The sequence below is a fragment of the Poecilia reticulata genome, linkage group LG15 (genome assembly GCF_000633615.1).
Source record: "Poecilia reticulata strain Guanapo linkage group LG15, Guppy_female_1.0+MT, whole genome shotgun sequence".
NCBI classification, from domain to species: domain Eukaryota; kingdom Metazoa; phylum Chordata; class Actinopteri; order Cyprinodontiformes; family Poeciliidae; genus Poecilia; species Poecilia reticulata.
In genome coordinates this window covers 13,611,414-13,628,303 of record NC_024345.1, presented here as the reverse complement: position 1 = coordinate 13,628,303, position 16,890 = coordinate 13,611,414, and the positions used below count along the sequence as shown (strand labels likewise).

Below are 16,890 nucleotides of genomic sequence, written 5' to 3'. Positions count from 1 at the left end.
ATATTTTTCCTCCAACAGGTTCCAGAGGAATCACCTCAAACCAGATGTTGGACTGGATTTTATTTCAATGTCATTTGTGAATGTTAGCTTCTCATTTTCAACAGTGGAGCTATAATGGTTGAAAAACGTTATTATTTTGGAGAAAGTCTCATCAACATCAATATTTCCACTAAATAAGAGGCAAAAAAAAAAGTTTGATAAAGGAAAAGGCTCTCAGACTCTGAGCCCGACAGCACCAAACTATTTTTTTTATTACTTTAATTCCACTTACTTCTTAAAATAATGACGTATTTTTACCTGTGTCCATTTTGTGTGTAATTAATTTCACATAATTATCGCGGTAGAAGCCATTTATTTGTTAAATACTTAATAAAACATATTTACCGTGTTTGATGTTTGTTGTAAACATCAAACACGGTAAAAGAAAGAACGAGGTAATTAGTCCAAGATTTTTGTTTATTGAACATTCAGAAATTACAGCGGCTGTGATGCACCAGAGGAAAGGTATAACAACCCGAACTGGTGATCAACTCTAAACCACTCGCACATTTTTACTCTCCATCTCTGTCTGTCATTTAAGCACACCCGTTGCCATGGCAACCTCCTGCGCTCCACAATCCGACCAGAGATTAGTTAAACAGATAACATTCAGTCCATTACGATATCAGGTTTTCAGGCTTGATATTTATTTTGCGATCATTAATAAGCCTCTCATGAACACAGCGGTGGTTGATTAGTTCATTTTAAACTCCTGCTCTACTAATGGAACTGAAACGCACAGAATTGCGCAATACCTTGTTGAAACAATTACTGAGATATTATTGTTGTTGGGTCATTAATTTGAGTACGCTTTGTTGAATTTTTTTTGTTTTTCTTTAATAAAGTTATAAACGTTTTGATAAGGAATCAGAGGAGGACGTGCTGCTCTCAGCGTCCTGGCAGCGTCCTAATGCTGAGATCGACTCAAAACCTCCCGCGATCGACGTGTTGCAGCCCTGCTCTAGCAAAGCATGAACAGTCCAGAAACAATATGAAATGGGAAAAAAGCCATTTATTAACTGATTAAGTTGTGTTTTAGATTGTTCTTGAAAAACTAATCAGTCACGGCTAATTAGTGGGTGAACTCACGGCTGCACAGTGAACTCATTGATTTTTTACAGCTGACAGCCGTTCCTCTCTCTTGCAGGTACTGTGTACCCCCTCTAAATCTTTTAGGGGAACGCAGTACCCTGCCGTACCCTGCCGTACCCTGCCGTACCCTGCCGTACCCTGCCGTACCCTGCCGTACCCTGCCGTACCCTCTTACTTTCACCCCTGGTGGCAACTGTGATGAGTATTGGCTGAAGTATGTAGCATTGCTAATTTTATCCACTTGCAGTGCCTCATAAAACTATTCCTGCCTTAACTTTTTTTTTTCTTTCAAAATTTGTCTCATTACATCCATGAACTTGGTGGAATCACTGGTGGAAGCTGCATAACATTTGATGGAGATTTACTTTCCAACAGAAAAGCAACCCTGAGCTACAATGGCTGGTTGTTTAGAGCAGAGTATATTCACATCCTGCAAAGGCCCAGTCAAAGTCCGTACCTACAAATAGGGCTCTGTGTCAACACTCTCAGGAGTTGGTCACAGATTTTCTCCATCCAATCTGGATTAGTTAGAGCTGAATAAGAATAGGCACACGTTGCAGTCTGTAGATGTAAACAGCTGGTAAAAAGATTCCCCAAAAATCACAAGTTACCGTTCACTTCACACTTTGTGTTGATCAAGCAAATAAAATGCCAATCAAATACATTACGACTTGACAAAATATTAGAAAGTTCAACAGTGTATTCTTGCATTATATGACTACAGTTCTTAAGTCGTATAACCATTATGGCAGAATGCTGTGTTGGAAGTAATTTTTCCACTTTAATCAAGTTTCTGAAACTTATCACAAGATGCAATATTTCACAACTCGAAGTAAGGCTCTGACACCAGTGATGGGAATAAATGATGTGCATTTTTCACTTATCTCACAAACTTCAAGGTACTTTACTGGAATTTTGTGATTATGAATAGTTTGATTCAATTTTGTGAATATAATGATGATGCGCAAACATTTCTGTTTCATGATGCCTGTAGATGCAGTGGTATGTAGCGGTGAGAGGAATCTGTCTGCAGCAGTAGCTCCGTCTGATAGCAGCTTTGAACTTGGCGTCCAGCTGAAGTTGCTATTTTCAAACAGTTTGAACTAAGCGTCATCAGGTCTACATTTCCACATTCCTGTAAAACACATTCAGCGATGGTTGTTTTAAAAGATTCTTTATTACTAAGTCTTCAGTGGAGCCCAGTTAATGGAACTTGACTCTAGCAGATGGAGATAAATTACTGTATTAAACAAGTTGCATGCTCTTTAAATGGCTCCACAAATCCAAACATGTCTTTGTTTTTTTTTTTAGAGGTCACTTATCTTATTTGCTTACAAACCAGAAATCTGGTGCAAGGATAGGTGGTGAGTCTGTCAGGAAGACAGCAACAAAGCGAATGAAAAACGGAGTCACTGCCAGCGTTTATATGGTTAACTTAGCGATGTGGCGAGAAGAAAAGTTCTATTGGCTGGGCTGCATGCTGGAGTCAGAGCTCTAGTGTTTCACAGAGCCACAGGTCCACCCCTCTGTGCAAAACTCCAGCCCCTTCATCTGGTTCCATTTAAGGACCCTAGTGCCGACTCTTATGATTGGCTTGCACCCCCACCCCCTACTCTTCCTCCAGCGCCAACCCCACTGAGGAGAAGGAGGCTTTTTAGCAGATGGTTTATTTTCCAAGGGAAACTATTTCTTTCTCAGAAATTTCTGTCCTGTCTTCAGTTGGCTTCAGTTCTCTGTTCTCCATCTGCACTGCTGTTGCAATTCCTTCAAAAATATTGTGCTTGCATGCCCAGCTGCATCTGATGACCTGGGGAAGGACACGTTCCCTTCAGCAAAAACAGAATGGATTTTCGCCTGTAATGGCCTGATCATTTTCTTTTTGAAGTTCTTTTCAGAGAGCTTCGACTGCTCTGTTGCCCTTGATGTTCAGCTAGATGGGGATGCAGCTCTATGGCTAGGCTGCGGGGAAAATGCACTGAACCCTGTGAATACTGCAATTGGCTACACAGACAGAGGGGTCTATGGCACAACGGGTGTCCAGCAGCCGTTCTCGTGGACCTATGGCTGGCAGCTGGCTGACAGCATGTTTTTTTCCATCAACACCAGGTCTGGACGCTTCGGACCCTATGCTCCTGGAACAATATGTGGTGGTGGCCAATTATGAGAAGCAAGAGCCTGCAGAAATCAGTCTCCAAGCGGGTGAACTGGTCGACGTCATTGAGAAGAGCGAGAGCGGTGAGTAACCAAAACAAAAGGCGCCATGTGTTGCTACGTGTATGTCAGGCTCTGACTGACAGTTCATCAAATATTGCGTGCGCCTCCCAAGCCATCCCCCCTCACCCGTTTTCTACGAACTTTGATTGTTGTTACTAATCCCCATCTGGAGTCTTTATTTGGCTCGAAGTTAGCCCTGTTTTTTTTTTTTTTTTTTTTTTTTTTACCACTGTTGGTTTTGGCCGGAAGCCAAAGTAATGCCTCTAGCAAGAGGAATGTCTTCCAGACTCATATTAATTATTCTTCCCCACTTTAATGGGAAGCCAGAAGGACATGCCGGGTTTACAAATGCCAGCTGCAGAGAGCCCTTAGTCAGCTGTTTAACCTCTGGAAAGAGCCCAGAGACAGAGTGAAGATGCTGTTTTAAGGTGCACATAATTCAGTGGGACAGTTGTAAATGTTTAATGAGTTGCTTGCATGCTCATACGACTCAAATCATTTAAAATGACAAATTGGCTATGACGTGTTTAGATACTGTCTTCAATCACAATAGACACCAGTAGTTACTTCTAAGTACTTTGAAACAAACAAACAAACAAAACAAAAAAACCCAACAAGAGATGCACCAATCAGAATTTTGTGGCTGAACTTTGGCAGTCTTTAGCATCTTACATTAGTGATTAAAAAAGCAAGCATGACTAGAAGCACAGCCCTCACTCAGTCTGTTTTGCACCACCGACTGGCCTGTTGGATCACTGACTGGCTGGGTGGGTGGCATCTACTCTTTTTAAAAAATAATCTATGACAGAGAGAACTGGGGGTTGTCCTTTCTTCCTCCAATTTAGCAATGATACAGAATACAATAAAATCTTTTTGCAATGCCACACGGTGTTGTGTTCCTTCATACAGGGCAAGTTTTACCAAGAAGAACAGACAGATGTTACAAAGAAATGTGCAGTTCCCCCCTCCCTCCCAAATACAAAATGTTCCCATTGTGATTGTAAAGGAAATGGAAATTATATTTATTCTTCTCCTGGGGTGCAGCACCAAAAGACTGAAGACTGAATTCTTACCATAGCTTACCTTAAGAATCTAAGTGTTAACAAGGGGGTTGTTAACATTTTTCAATCCAGTATCCTCCATGACAGACAGGAGTTGAAAGATGAAAAGGAACAAAAAGAGCAATTATCTACTATAAGGCTTGCTCTCTCTCACTCTCTCACAGCCTGCTGACTGCTGACATGTTTCAATAGGTAGAAAATACAGTTTATTTTGTAAATAACTTTTTAAATCTCTGCTTTCATCTGACTCAACTAACTGAGTCTTCTTCACTCAGTAACAATATTCACACCAAAGACCCTTGTGACCTGTTTGTTCTGAGAAAACAACAACAAAAAAAAACATTTTGAGTTTTTGACCAGGCCAGTCACCAGTTATAGCCGATCAGATTGTAAATCATCTGATTCTGGTCAACAGCTGATTTCTTTGTGCTTCTCCACGAAAATGAAGAAAAATAAAAGAAACATACAAAGCTGACAATTGCATTACGTCTACACATATCAACAAATAAATGCTCCAAGCCTGGTTTAAGCACCTGCCTGACTCGCTTTCTTAAATGTCATTTCTTATACAAAAGAAAAGGAGCGACTGCAGAGTCAAAAGGCCTAGTAACAAGGTCTGATGTTCAGCTTTAACGGTCTGCTGAGACAGTAAAACAGTAATGGGAATCATGTGTTCCTTCGAGCCAGAAAGGAGAAACAGAGATGCAGCAGGAAACTGTGACGAAGAAGGCATGCTGACCTGCCTCCTCACGGTGGGTGTGAGTGCCACACTGGTCCTTGTGGAAGAAGGTCCATAGAGGTGGATTACTTTGAAGTGTCACATGTCCCGCCTTCAGGTTTGTGGACTTGTTTTTCCTCTTTGCTCCAGTTGAGTTTCAGCCTCAATGGGGAGCCACAGTCGGGTGGATATTCCTGCACCTTAATGCTACAGAGCTTCTGCAGTGCCTGACATATTGGCAGATCATCTCCTATGGGGTTGCAAAGTGGTGAGCACAAACTGCCAACCCTAAGGGGCCTCTTCTTAAAAGCACAGAACCATACAGTTTAAATTCATATTGGAAATAGCTCATATAAGGCCGCTGACAAAAGTACTTTAAGACTTAAACTTTGGTTACAAGATGTCTTAGCATGAGATCTTGTGAAATTAAAAAACACACAACAGTCACCTCTATTTTTATATTCTTCAGACTCTATGATTTTTTAGACTTTTATTTTGAAGTTTTTTTAAAGGAAGTTGTCACGGTTCATCCAATAAACACTTTTTCTCAGGTTGGTTGACGATACTTGTTTGCAAAAGCAGTGAAGAAACTGCCCTGATATATTTCACAACAGCAACTCACAACATTCATAAAAGCGTATTTTGTATTATTAGATACTTTTGGAGACTTAAGAAAGCACATTGTTCTTTCTTTTCTCAACCAGCAGCAGGTTCAAGGCAAATTTTGGCCTCTACTTCAGTCCTAAAGATCTGTTTTGCTGTTTAGGTTCCATATGGTGATCTTACATTTGAAGAGAATAGCTGTGTAAGAGTCACTAACAAAATAGTTTGGGATTTTTCTCGATTTCTAGCTACATGTGGCATAGAAAGAAAAATATTAGAAGACATGGTTTTTAAAGACATACTAACAGTCTCTTTGACAGTTTTATTTCACAATAATCCTTTTGCATGAATAAACACAACCCTTTTCTGCACTTATTCCTCTCTAAAATCTCCACACCTCCTGCAGTGTCAGTCAGCTCAATCCGCTTCATTTGGCTGGGTGATATTACGCCATATCCCTCTGCCAACACTAACAAGACCAAGTGTGTCCTGAGAAGATTTGAGGGCTCACTTGATTTAGCATCCACTTCCTAGCAGGATAAGTACAAACCCTTTAATGGTGTCTGACAGATTGCTCTGTGTAATGCACAGCTACATGGTGAATGTGCTGAATTAGAGGCACTAAAAGTGTCTGCTTCATTTTATGAAATGGGTTGCGTAGATTCGCAAGCTCTGAAGATTTAAACCAGTACGACTCTGTGTGCTCAGTGTTTTTGAATGAAGAAGAACTTCAATAACTAGTCATGCACCCTAATTTTGCTCCTTAGACTTTGCTGCAACCGCAACATTCAATGTATTTCATTGGAATTGTATGTCAGACCAACAAAACAGCATTTTATTTTGAAGTGAAATAATGAATCATTTTCAAACTTATACAAATAAAAATAGGAGAAGTAGGTTGCATTCATGTGTTTTTCACCTCTCCCACCAGCATTTTTTCGAAAGCAGTTTTTGTGGTAGTCTCTGTCAGATTGGCACATCTAAAGACTGAAAAATCTGTAAGACCTTAGAAAACCTAAGTCTGCAGACATAGTTTTTTTTTAATTCTTACCATTGATTTAAATTGCAGTTAAACCTGGATTTTTTTGTTATTATGCCATTCTAGTATATGAATATGCTTTGAATTAAAATACTTCTTTGTAGCTTTGGCTGCATGTTGATGGTTATCCTGCTGGAAAGTGAACGTCCACCTTAGTCTCAAAGCTCTTGGCTTGAAGTTTTTTTTTTTCTTCAGGATTCCTCTGTATTTATCCCCATCTCCTTCATCTCCCTACACTGTAAAAATGCCAGTGTTGAATTAACACCCAAAAGTGTCTATATGTGTCCAAGTCAGCAAGTGTTAAAGTAACACTTTTGAAAGTGTTAAAAGACTGACACCAATTTTTGTTAAATTAACATTGGTCTATAATACTGAAATGAGCTTAAGAAAAGTTAAGCTTTCCATTTCTGTGTATTGTTTTGAATATTTTCCACTGGATTTAATTGATATTGGCACCTTGTGGGGTTAATTGTTTTTTAACACCACGTTATGTTTTGTGATCAACACTACACTGGTGTTACTTTTAATATATTTTAACACTAACACCGTTGTAAGGTTAATATGACACTCTGTATTGTTGAATTTAACACCAGCTGACTTGGACACATATAGACACTTTTGGGTGTTAATTCAACACTGGCATTTTTACTGTGTATCATCTGACATGCTTTGCTGTTCATGTTGAAGAACAGCATCCCCACAGCCTAATACTGCACGCACCGTGCGGATGTTGTGGTAAACTTTAAACATTCCCTTTGCCTCTCTTTGAAACAGGCCCTAACAAGACCCTAACAAGTGCATAACTTATATTTGTCATGTCGCCTGATTTTCCCACCTGAGCTCTGGATCTGTGCAGCGTTATCTTGGCCTTCTTCACTGTTTTGCATAGCTTCTTGGTTTAGATGGACAGCCATGCCTGGCTAGGCTTGCAGTTTTGCTACATACTTTCCATTTATGCATAAAGGACTGAAGAGTGGTGTGTCATATGCTTGAAACTTGGGTTATTGTTTTATGACCTAACTTTGGTTTAGACTTCTTCGCTATGGTACATCTGACCTGTCTGATGTTGCTCTTGGTCTTCATGATCAGGTTTGTGCACTAATATTCTCTAATAACCATCTGAAGCCATCACTCAGCAGATGAATTGCTACACACATTATTCGACACTAAAGGTTAACTGCAATTTACTTATTAGCAGACCTCTAAAGCCAACTGACTGAACTGGATTAAATTTATGTATATATACAAAAAAAATCTGTAGTTCTCCTTTACAAGCATACGGTACTTTGTATTATTTCATCTCATACAATCCCATCAAAATACATTAAAGCTCATGGTTGTAATGGAGAAACTTTGAATAATCCAGCGGTATAAATACGTTTGCATACCTTTGTCAACGGTAAGCTAAACTTTTTTAAATTATTTTTCCACCATTGAAGACCTTAACAGACATCCTGCAGTAAAGCTACTATACTCTAAATATTGACTGCAACTGCAGCCTCATGCAGCTATCAGCCTTTTCTTACTTTGGTTAGATAACATATTGCTTTTACAGGACAGGAAATCTAGGTCAGACTTATAGGCGAGCTCAGCCTTCTCCACTTTTCCAGCCTGCTGTCCCAAGCCAAGCGAGTATTTTCCATTGCACTGCCTTGACGATATAGTTCGTGTTGTGCTCTTTGTTTCAGTTGGAACAGTAGCTTATGCAACTCAGTGGATTGTTGGGATTAAAGCAGACTGAGTTGTTTTAAATTAGATCGGTGCGTGCATGATGGCATCACCGGTTGTAACAACCAGCAGAAAGATGGTTGTCAAAACATTATGTCACAAAGATTTGTGGAGATAAAACGTAAGCTGTAAATTGAGCAGTTCGCCGAAGAACGTGTTGAATCAACGTTTTCTTCTTTTAATCATAAACTGTGTCCTTCCTCCTTCTGCTGTCCATATTATCTACCTACTTTATGAGTGGGGAGACGTTGGCTCAGGATTAGCTTTCTGCAAGAAACTCGGACAGAAAATGGAAAAAGCACTTTGCTGCCAAAGTTAGTGGTTCAGAGAGGTTGGTTCATTATAATGGCTTAATGGATCCTCCAGGACGCCTCCTACATTTACACTCTCTGGAAAGGATGCTATCCAAATCCAGGCTAGCAGCTTTGCAGGTCAGTTCAAATGCTTTAAACTCATCCGTTTTAAACTTTGCACCCTAATTAAAGCTGTCAGAAATTATAAAAAATATGTAATTTGCACATGTACTGCTTAAAAAACTGTCATAGTTGCAGACATTTTCAATGCACCTCAAGAGCAACGTCAGGGATTTTACACTCAGTGCTCTGTTAATGTTTTCATTATATGACATGGGGTATTATGGAATATTACACGTTTTCCTGAAGTCCACCACAATCTCTTTTATCTTTTCAATTAATTAACTCTGCTAAGTAATTGAAAAACCACTGCTGATAAAAGAAAAAGTCAAAGGTCTTTAATTGTAGCAGGACAACGGTGCATAAGGCCTACTGGAAAAATGTTTCTAGAACCTTTGGGCCAGGTTGGCTTGGTTTGCTTTTCTTCCTAGTAAATAAAATCGTCTGCGACAGACTGGCGACCTGTCCAGGGTGACCCCGCCTCTCGCCCGGAACGTTAGCTGGAGATAGGCACCAGCAACCCTCCCGACCCAACTGAGGGACAAGGATGTAAAGAAAATGGATGGATGGATGGATGGATAAATAAAATCATTGATTGAAAACTACTTTTTATATTTTCTGAAGTTATTTTTGTCTTCTTCTTTGCTTCTTCTTTAGTTTGGAAATGTTCTTTTTTTATAACATTAAGTGTGACAAAAAAATCAAAACCACAACAATTCTGTAAGAGGACAAACAATTTCTTTGACCCCTTTAAAACCAACAATTAAAGCTGCAGCTCTGGCACATTACTTTGATTTTACAATGATAGATGAGTGCTCCAAGGTGGCGAAGTGGTTAGTAATGTTTCCTTGCAGTTTTGTATTTTTGTCTTAATCAGTCTAGCCTTACACTCGTTGAATTTGTACATTCGGTGCTAATGCTAGTGCTTCTTTACTATGTTCAAAATCATGCATTTTTGGTTAATTGGTCTCTATCAATAATATGGGACACAACAAACAGCCCAAATATTATGTGGCATAGCCAATACTCTAATACTATGGAATACGCAATTAAACAGTAAACAGGAGGTATAGGTCTGTATTTAGAGTTATAAACAGTGTTTTTAGTTTGGGTGCTAACAATCTGCAGTATTTGTTGGGTGCTCTGACACCTTCCCTTCAGCTCTTCAGAACTTAATGGAATGACAGATGTTTTGTAGTGGCGAACAGTTCGTTGTCAAGGAATGTAGAAATTGTGAAATGCTGCCACTTTGCAGATTCTCGTTTCGGGGGAAACTTCAAAGCTTAAATATAACGATGTTTACTTCACTTCTTCTGTGCCGGATGTGGAGGAACAGCGAAGAGGCAACGTCTTTGCTGTTTTTCCTCGAACCTTCAGTTTACCAGCTTGGTATTTGCAGTTTCAGCAGGAACATGTTTCCTTGTATAACAGAGGAAAAAAACCTATAATTCTTGTCAACAACGCTTGCCAAGTGTTAAATGTCAGATATTTCTTGTGCAGAGGTTGCCGCAGCAGATGGAAGACACATTATCCAGTCAGAGCAATCCCCATCCTTCACATTCCTTCAGGCTAACGCAGGAAAGACTAACGATTATCCAAAGAAATTAACCTTAAACTGTATTTTTAGATGCGGAAAGTCAAGTGGGTGGCTTAAATCAGGCATTTCAGCCTAGACAGCAGCTTCTATATGTTGCATCGTTCAGAGGCACAACAAATATAGAAGTTGTAAAAGTAGTCACAGTAGTTTGTCAGAAGTCCGTCAGAAGAGACAAAAACAGCTTTTCTGAATCAAAGGTTGACTGGCTGGACTTTTTTTTAAAGTCAGTCCTTATGCTGAAGGACTGCTCCAGTGGAGCCAGGGAAGCAGATGAGCGATAGGTCAAGGCTTCGTTCAGAACATGAGGGGATCCTTTCAGAAACTGGTCGAAGTGAAGGTTGCTCTTTTCGTCAACATAGGTCTTAAATGTTGTTTTGTGCCGTTTTTGGCTCCCATCCTTCCTCGCCCCTGTGCCTCAGGTAACTGCTGGTGGGTGCGTTAGATCGCATGGTATACCATTTTGTGCTTTCATTTCGGATCTACTGCTTATAATTGCAGACAATTGGAAATAAATTGACTTTTTGTCTCTCCTTAACAGTGGGGTCATATATCTGTAGCTCTGCTGAGCCCAGGCATTGCTCATCATTTCAGGTCATAAAACAAAATTACTTCATGGTACTGACTGTGTTCTTCTCCCATTCATAGTATGTGGAAGAGTAATGTCTTCATGGTTCAAACTTTTGCAAGGGTAGGGATAAATTTGCAAGGGTGCAGTGGCATACTGTTTTGAGCATGCCATTGCAAAAGGTGCTATATGTCATATTTGTACACCTCAATTATAGTTTTTTTTTTACCCTCTGATATCTCCTGCCACACTAAATATTACACTAATCTAGTTACTTGCATGAATGGAATATACTAGAAATAAATGACACTGTCGGTCTGGGATGTATTTGTTCACACGTACTATCCATAAATGTAATTCCCAAGTTATATTTCACACTAATTGCACCACACTGATCTACATTTTAACTGTGCAATCAATCTTTTACTGCTGTGCAATTTAAATATTGTTTGAAGTCGGAGTGATGTGCTGCTCTTATTGAGTGTGGCATTGTATATGGGCATAATTCCTTGCATGCTGAAAGTTACTGTTAAGTTTGAAGTCTTTGTAAGGACTGGTTATGTTTTTGTACCACACGAGCAAAAAAACATATTTCAGTTGTCAAAATCTATTATCTCCTCATCACGCTCTGTCTGCCTTGAGTCTTAGTGATGCAAGAGGAAACAAAGCTTTATGTAGACGGTGCACCAGAAATGTCTTTTTTAGAATCTGATACTCTAACTTTAACAATTTTATACACAGTCAAACCAGCCTGCCACTATTTTTTTTGGGGGGGGCGTATGTTAAAATATTCTTCAGCCTGAGAAGCTAAACATACTGCAGAGATGCTCCACTGCTTCATAATTTACACAGGTGCTACTCAAAGGTTACAGAATTACTTCATCTCCATCTTGAAGTGACTCCAACTGTAGGCATCCCCAACATTGTTTCAGAGTATTTCAACTAAAAATCATTTGATCAGTTGGAGCCTCTCCCAGAATGTATGTACATCCCCAGATAGCCAGGTGATAAATAAAGTAAAATAAGATGGTGATGTAACGTGTAAACTAAATGCCCTCTGTCCTGATGGAGTAGAAATTCTTCATCTTACATCTCCTTGTGCAGTTCTTAACTTTAGATCCCTGTAATATTTTTCTATGTGAAACGTGCAGAAAAATGTAAAATTTATAACGATGACACCATAAGTTAAGTATCTTTTGATAGAAGTGTTTTAGGGTTTTAGAGGGACTTCTGAAAGCATCACTTAAGCTTTTGTATTTTTTTGTATGCTTCATATTTCTGAATGGATACTTTAGTATTAAGTTGTCATACATAGATACGGGAAAGACAAACACATCTGTTTTGGATTTTAACAAGTCCCGTCTTGTGCCATTCTTATCTAATGGCTGTGTTGTTCAATCTCAGATTCTCTCTCAGGTACTGGCATGCAGCGTGAGCTGATTTAAACTGAGTTGGTGCTCAGCTGTGCTGAAATAAGTCCACTGGTGCCTTTTTAAAGCCTTTAGTTCAGAAACAGCACAGTTCTTTTGCAGAAAATTTGTTCTGTTCCATAGTATGACTCCATGTGGACTTCAAAAGTGCTGTATGGCACTGGACACACACCTGAGCTCCAAATGCACAAACTGCACGTTCTGTTCATCAGGGGTTCACTGTCAACTCTATAAATGTCAAACTTTAAAAGCTGAGTTAACTTAATTTGGTTCTAGTATGCAAAACTTGCACAGGCAAGTTTAAGTTCTTCACAGCAACCATTAATTACAAATGAACGCGCAACTGGCCTAAAACAATCTTTATTTTTATCCATATCCATGTTATGCATAACCCTATTGTTAAAGCAGGCCATTGAATTTCCTACTGTTATGATTTTTGATCATCTTTGATTATTGTGCTATTTAAAGTACTAAACCTAAATTAGCAGAGGCTACAAATGCAAACTGTGTTTAAATGTTGAGAAGTTCTTATGATTTATAAACATAGTTGTAGTAGGATGGACTTGTAAGAGATTATCACAACATAATCAGCTTTTGACATTGTGCTTATTTTAGACCAAAAGAATCATAACAAGCTAATAGCACCAGTTAATAGTGCTATTAAATTTGCAAGGGTGCAGTGGCACCCTTGCAAATTTACAAAAAACAAAAAAACAAAACAAAAAAAAATATTACTCAAACAGTGGATAACCAGCATTCGCAGGGTTTGGAGACCACAACCATTTGCGAATAGCTGAAATCTGTGAATAACTGAGACCCCCCTCTAAAAATGCATATGGCTGCTTATTTTATTAGCTCACACCAAATATAAAAACCGTCTTAACAGTACCACAGAAGCTAAAATCCACGTCTTTATTATTTCTGCTCTTTGGGCCAAAGAAATAGAAAACGAATAGCACTCCCGGTTTGGCTGCTTTGTAAGGACCAGCCAAGAATGTCTCAAGTGCTAGTCATCATGCCAACTTCCCAATTTTTATCGTCTTTCAAATACTTTTACTAAAAATAGGCAATTTTTCCACGGATCTTTTGAAACTGCGTTCCACAGGAAAATTTGCAAATACATGAATCTCTATGTACAGAATCACAAAAGTTGCTTGCGACAATGATTCAGTAACAAAGGAGTAATGCACCATTAGTTTTCACACCATCATTTTCCATGTTTTTTTGCAACAAAAATATTTTCAAACAATTTTTTACCATAGGAATGGCATGGCAGAATGTTTTTATTTTTATTTTTATCTTGATACCCTGTCACTGTTGGTCCCCACTACAAATCTGAAATCTGTAACCACACTGTTGGAAAATGATAGATTTCTACTTCCTGTTCTTTGTAAATAAAACCTAACCAGATTGAACCAAGAGTTTAACTTTTACAATGAGGAAACATCACTGCATCTTTATCAGAATCAGACACTTGCACAGACATATGTAGTTGTGCAAACACTCACACTCCTTCCAGATATATTGTTTTCTGGAAACAAATCTGTTCAGTTTATCAGAAGCAGGGAGGGGACAGATCATAACTTACTTAATTTAATTATCATTTATCTTCTCTTTCACCTTTGGGTACTCAAATGTAGAGCTGTACTCCCTCAACTCCTATGATTTGCAAGAGTGGTCTTTTCTTTCTTGGCGTCTATTAAGGAGATCTCATTTGACATAACTGACACTGCATACTGTTACTTTTTTTGATATTTGAAATCTGTCTATTAAATAGTTTGTATTCTGAAACATTTATACCAAGGCCCTGTGGATCATACAAGCACATTTACATGAAGGTTAACAAGTTCCAGAGATCCACGCAGACTTGAGAGCGTGATTTCATCTGAAAGTTAGGATTGTGTAATTCCTCAAAATTGCTGTCTTGGCAGCAGGAGACCCACACACAAAACAGCTGTTTCTTTTGCAATGACCTCAGTTGAGGAGTTGTATTGCTTTAAAGAACACGAAATGTTAACCCTATCAGGTCTGAAATCGGCGTCCTAAAAGTAAGGATGGTCACCTCCATTTCGGCCAAACCTTGTTAAAGTATGATGCAAGATGTTTGGAATTTCAAGGTGTGTTTTACTGGAAACATACAGCTTACACCACATGGCTTCCTAAAGCTGTATCTCTACCAATTCATGCTGCCTGTAAACAGCAGTAAAGGAGAAATACCTTCTGTGAATTAATACATGAGGACAAAGATGTAAAGAATTAGCTTATTCTCTCTTTTTATTTGTAACCTGTCTGATCTTAAACTACAAAGATATGTAATGTGCATTCATGTTTTGGTGTATTTATTGCTTCTTTTGAGGTTCGGTGAACTCAGTCTAAGCAGTTGCCATATGGAGGGATGGTTAAACATTATAAGCCTCTTGAATCAGTAATCTTAGATTAGCAGCATATGTTTTATGTCTATATGCGCTTTCAACTGCGTGTTTCAAATAAAGCATTTTCAGACACCCGACTCTTATACAGCTTACTTTTTAAGTGGGCAAAAATGACACTTTGCAGGTAAGCATCCGGGCGCTTTGGTCCTACCCCCTGCTGAGTCATTATTATTGTGGTTGATTTCATTTGGTGTACAATAAACAGAGTTGGGTTTATGAGCTGTTAAACACTCGAGAGTTAATTAAATGCTTGCACCGACCTAATGAGTTATTGCAACATTTCAAAACTGCAAAGTTTGAAGTGATTTAAAGCGATGATGTCACTGCAATTAAAAGCTAATTAATTATATTGCTCATATTTTTAAAAGGCTTTGATTTGCACTGTGGGGAAAGGGAATCGGTCATTTATTTCTTTTGATTTGAATTCTTTGGGCAGCATGATGTGTTTTGTGTGGTTTTAGTTTCAGTCTGATTTATAGGCATGGCGTTTTGAGTCAAATCAAAGCTTTGGTTCAAAGACCGAGAATATTACATGGCTCGTTAAGTTTCCGACTGCTAATAAGCAAATCTTAGAGCCAGACATCGTTTCTTATCTCAACCCTCCTGGAGTGAGTGGCTTACTACTGCTAAAAAATCTCAATGTGCAGCATTTTATGTGTTTTACTGTTGCTTAGTCCATAATTTATATCCATTTGCAAGATGTAGAAAACTGTGGAATTTGATGTTGTCTGGAAAAGTATGGGAAAAAAATGTCAGAGAATTAAAACATATTTATATTTTTCTTTTTTCTTCTGTGACATTCCTTTTTTATTGTATGCCTTCTTGAATACTTCCTTTGTTTCCTACCAATTAGTATTCCCATATTTGCAGTTTCTATTTTTTTCAAGTGTCCATATGAGAAGTGTGCCTTATGTTGCAATCTGCAAGACTCTGCAAGTGCATCAGACAAATCATTTTTTACATTCATGGCAGAGTCTATACATCAAGCTGCAAACAGATCTGGGACTATTTTATTCGTTGTCGCCACCACTGAGAACTACATTCTTACGTCTGTCAACAGAACGTCTGCGGTTCCTTTGCTTCCAGCTTAATTTGATTGGACGGGCAAAGAGACGGGAAGTCAATTTGATGGTTATGTTAGTCATCAAATGTTGGAATGGTGAACATATTTTGAGTTTTTATGCCAACAGCTGAATCAGTCTTAGTGGAATGAGTCCAAATCGTGCACCCATCGCTAAAGTGGACAAGACAACCACTAATGGTGGTTTTGTTCATTTTGACTCCTCTGGGATTACCGTGGCCATCTTGGCTCTCTCAGTGAATTGTTGAAGATGTGGGATTGTTTCTAAACCTAACCTTGTTTTAAGCTTCTCCTCAACTTTAACTCTGATTAATGTAAAGTTATTTGTTCTTCATAATGCAGTTTGTTCACTCATGTTTTCAAAAGTCTGAGGTACTTACAAGAAAAAAGCCATATTCATACTGACCAGACTCTGCTTACTAATGAGGTAACTCCTAAACATTGTTTAGCAGTTTTAGACTATAGCATGCTAATTACCAATGCATGCCACACTTTTTAGCTTTGTATTTAAAAAAAATAATGAGAAAAATAATAATTTTAGTTCCACTTTTCAATTATGCTCCACTGGGTCAGTCTGTTTTTTTTGTTCCCCCCCATTTTTCCATTTCTACATGTATTTCTTCTTTGATGTTTCATAAATGTATTAATCTCCCTTCTGCTCTTCTCATAACTGTTATGGATAATCATAAGCAACCGCAGCACTTTATACCATGAGACTTTCACAGAATACTGTACACTCGAGGTTTGGACCAGCTGTGAAAGTGTCATGGAACAGTTCTGTCCTCTTTATGGGTCGTCCACACAGCTGTCAGCCATATTGTAATCCTGTTACCACAACAAATAGTGTGTATGCATGTGTGTGTGTGGGAGGGGGGAGG

General features: G+C 38.7%; 1 protein-coding gene across 3 annotated transcripts in view; it reads left to right on the top strand.

The window, feature by feature from the left end:
* Positions 1–16,890, top strand: part of LOC103476782 (SH3 and PX domain-containing protein 2A-like) — a 52,864-nt gene that overhangs the window by 21,264 nt on the left and 14,710 nt on the right. For all 3 annotated transcript variants that reach the window (XM_008429359.1, XM_008429357.1, XM_008429358.2), the window contains one exon: positions 3,238–3,366. In XM_008429359.1, the coding sequence (XP_008427581.1) occupies positions 3,238–3,366 (129 nt within the window). The remainder of the gene's footprint in view (positions 1–3,237; positions 3,367–16,890) is intronic.